Consider the following 3,524-nt stretch of genomic DNA (forward strand, 5'->3'; position numbering starts at 1 on the left):
CTTGCCACAGTAACTCCTCACGGTTTTGATGCCTAAGATGATGCCACGTGTCCGCCAACAACACCGAACCACCGCCGTAATCATTTTCGTCGAAGACGCTGTTGTTGTCCTCTGCACATAGAAGGCTTGAGACACTCCGCAAACTACTCGATGCCATTCAAACAAACCACACCTGGGGCCCTTCTCTCTCTCTCTATATATATATATATACACAAATATATATCCCTTCACTGAAGAACTCCACAAAAAATTTAAGTAGAAAACTGTTTTGTTATTAAAGGTTAAGTGTTTTAGAAACAATAACAACCGGCAAGAAGCTAAGTCCTTTGAATACCGGATTGGAAAGATTTTCCGGGAAAAGAAAAAAGAGTGGGAAAATAGAAGACGAGAAAATTTCAGGGACGAAATGAAAAGAAGAGTGTGCGTCTTTTGAGAGAGAGAGAGAGAGAGAGAGAGAGAGAGAGAGAGAGAGATTGTGGGGTAACGGGGACAGAGGGGAGAATTGGAGGGATTTGTTTGTTGGAGCGCCAAATTCATAGAAACCAAAAACAGAAACACTATTTTCCATTTTATCAGAGTGAGAGAGAGAGGACACACCCTCTTCTCACATTCTTAATTTATCAAATAACAAACGAAATCATAAATTTATTAACAAAGAAGATCAACCAGATACTCGAGTCTTACAATCACACCTCCATACTATTCAAAAATGGGTAAGAGAAAAAAAAAATCTATCTGCACACTAAATTACTAAATTAATTGTTATTCCAGTGGCCGATTTTTGGCCATACCTGCTATAGTTATAAAAAGAAATATTACTGGTAAATTTTACATACATAAACATGAATATATTTTACATTTGGATGTATATATTTTATTTTATAACATATAAAAATATAAATTTAATATATTTTAGTGAATAAAAATTATGTATATTAATTGAAGGTCCAAAATTATATATAAGTGTAGATAGACTATTAGATTAGATCAAAAACCCGCTATAGATACATTTTAATCCCCAAATTGGAGATATAATTGATTTTAGTTTTTATACAACTTATTTATATTTTTACAGTTTTTTAGTTTATATTAATGGGATAACAATTGCCATTAAATAAGTTATATAGAAATGTGTTGATTCACAGTGTAGCATGCCATGCTTTCGGCCAAAGATATATCATATATCACATGATCCGTTAACGCCATTGTTTAATATCATGTGGTAATTGGTATGCTAGTAAGTTGATTAATTAAGAGTTAAAATAATTTATCAAATAATTTTAGAAGTTAAATCAATATTTCTGAAATATTAATAAGTAAAAATGAAATATGCTTGTAATTTTAGAGATTACGTTAAAAATTTATTTGTTGCAGTAACTCATTTGTTTTCACATAACTATGTATTTGAATTTGATACTTTTCTTTTTTTGAAAGGATGTATTTGATTCTCACACTTGAGAATATTTCATAATCAATTATTATTATTACCTTTACAAAAAAGTTTAAATTTTCAAATTTTTGTTTAAAAGATTATTCTAGTCCTTATTATTAATAGTAAATTTCTTTAACGAATTAGATTAAAATACTTTTTAATAATCAATGAAAATGTAAGTAGCACATAAAAAAATTTTAGTATTTAATATAATTTAATTTTATTTGTTAAACAGAAAATGAGTAAACTAAATGCAAAACAAAATTATTTTAAATGCCACTTAGTCATTATTCAACCATCATTGATCATTATTATTATAAAGTGATTTTGTTCCAATTATAATATCCATCACTTTTTTTATTTTTAATATCGGATTAACAATTGTGCTTTTTTAAATTATGAATTACTGTGATATTTTTTAAAATGTGGGATAATTTAATGTATAGAGTATAAATCAAACTGTTCTATTTCTGTACTCGGACCATGTGATTTGTGTTAAAAAAATTTAAAAAATTTTGGAGTATATAAATCGGACAGTCCGATCTGTATATTCTAAATTTTTTTAACACAAATCAAATCGGTGGGTCCGATTTGTGTACTCTAAATTTTTTATACACAAATCGGAGTACTTTCTATAATTTTAAAAAATACCAAAAATTATCACATTAAAATATAACACTCATTCTATTTTTATATCCCAATTTTTTAGTCAATATCTATAGTAATAAATAGTTTAAAAAGAAAATTAAAAAAAGAAAAAAAAGTGAAAAAAAAAAGAAATGGAGAAGTGAAGTTTTGAACTAAAGAAAGAGCAACGAATGAGAGAGTTTGTCCAGTTTCTCCCAGACTGACGCGTGTCCTCCGCTGACACGGCCCTCTCATATCGAAACGTCGGTCTTCTTCTCAGCGTTTATTCAACCTTTCCCGCCAAAAGTAACTAAGGTAAAGTGAATATCATATCAAAATAAATAAAGATAAATATTAGGAGATTAACATTTTTTTTATCATTATTAGTTAATACTTTCGCCAACATTTTAAGTCCGATCATCTAATCATTTTAATTATTAATTTATTAGTTCAACGAATTTAATCGTAATNTTTTTAAATTTAAAATATTACATAAAATATTATTAATTAAAGTTTTATATTCGTATAAAAGTATCAATTTAAAAATTAAATAATAAAAAAATATTTAAATATAAAACAACAAGTTATTCGAAATAATAAAAAATTTGTAATCAGCTGGCTGAAATTGGAATTAAGAAAATTAGGATTTGTAGGATTATCTAAAACAAGAGAATTAACAACTAAATTATTATCCACAAATATACTATTATCAGCAAATACTTCTTGACTTATATTATTATCCATAACAAATCAATAAATAATCAAGTTTGTCACTATTTAAGCATAATTAACTAATTAAAAATGACAATATTAAAAACTAAACAGTATTTTTTCTTTACAGTAAAGATATATTTATTAGGATATAATGACAATATTAAATTAGTTGCTGTGTGTAATAATAATAATGTAGATTGCAATTGTTCAGATGCAATCTTTTATTTTAACAAAATTTCATTTAATTCAAGAGAGGGACAATAAATATATTCAATTGATTTTGTCTTTTATTCGAACCGTATTCTTTATTAATTTACGGTTTAACTAACTAGTTTAAACCGATTTTTAATACCTTAAATTTTAAAGTGAGTTTAGTTTGTATTTTTATTTGTTGTTTTTATTTTTAGTATTTTTTATTTTTAAATTTTGTGAAAAAAATGAGATAAAATTTTATTATTTTTCATAAAATTTAAAAAACAAAAAGTATTAAATTAAAAATAAAAATAAAAATACAAATTATAGGTACCTTTAGTTTTATAATATTAAAATTGGTGGTACTATATAATCAAATTATTTTGGTAACTAAATTTAACAAAAATAATTTGTTAGTATAATAAAAATCAATTAAAAAAAATACATGAGTAGAAGAACAAAAACATATTTAATTAAATTTAGTTATAAAAATAATTTATTTACCTAATATTTTTTATTAAATTTAAAATTTATTTTTTAATATTTATAATTAATTAAA

At 24.8% G+C, this 3,524-nt stretch overlaps 1 protein-coding gene across 1 annotated transcript in view; it reads right to left on the minus strand.

Annotated features, from left to right (window-relative positions):
• The window catches only part of LOC107459227 (cyclin-D2-1), a 4,125-nt gene extending 3,803 nt beyond the window's left edge, over positions 1-322 (minus strand). Inside the window, exon 1 of the mRNA XM_052252133.1 lies at positions 21-322. Coding sequence (XP_052108093.1) covers positions 21-157 — 137 coding nt within the window. The 5' untranslated portion in view covers positions 158-322. The remainder of the gene's footprint in view (positions 1-20) is intronic.
• Between the last annotated feature and the right edge of the window lie 3,202 nt (positions 323-3,524).

This window comes from Arachis duranensis, chromosome 7, assembly GCF_000817695.3.
Source record: "Arachis duranensis cultivar V14167 chromosome 7, aradu.V14167.gnm2.J7QH, whole genome shotgun sequence".
Classification (NCBI taxonomy): Eukaryota; Viridiplantae; Streptophyta; class Magnoliopsida; order Fabales; family Fabaceae; genus Arachis; species Arachis duranensis.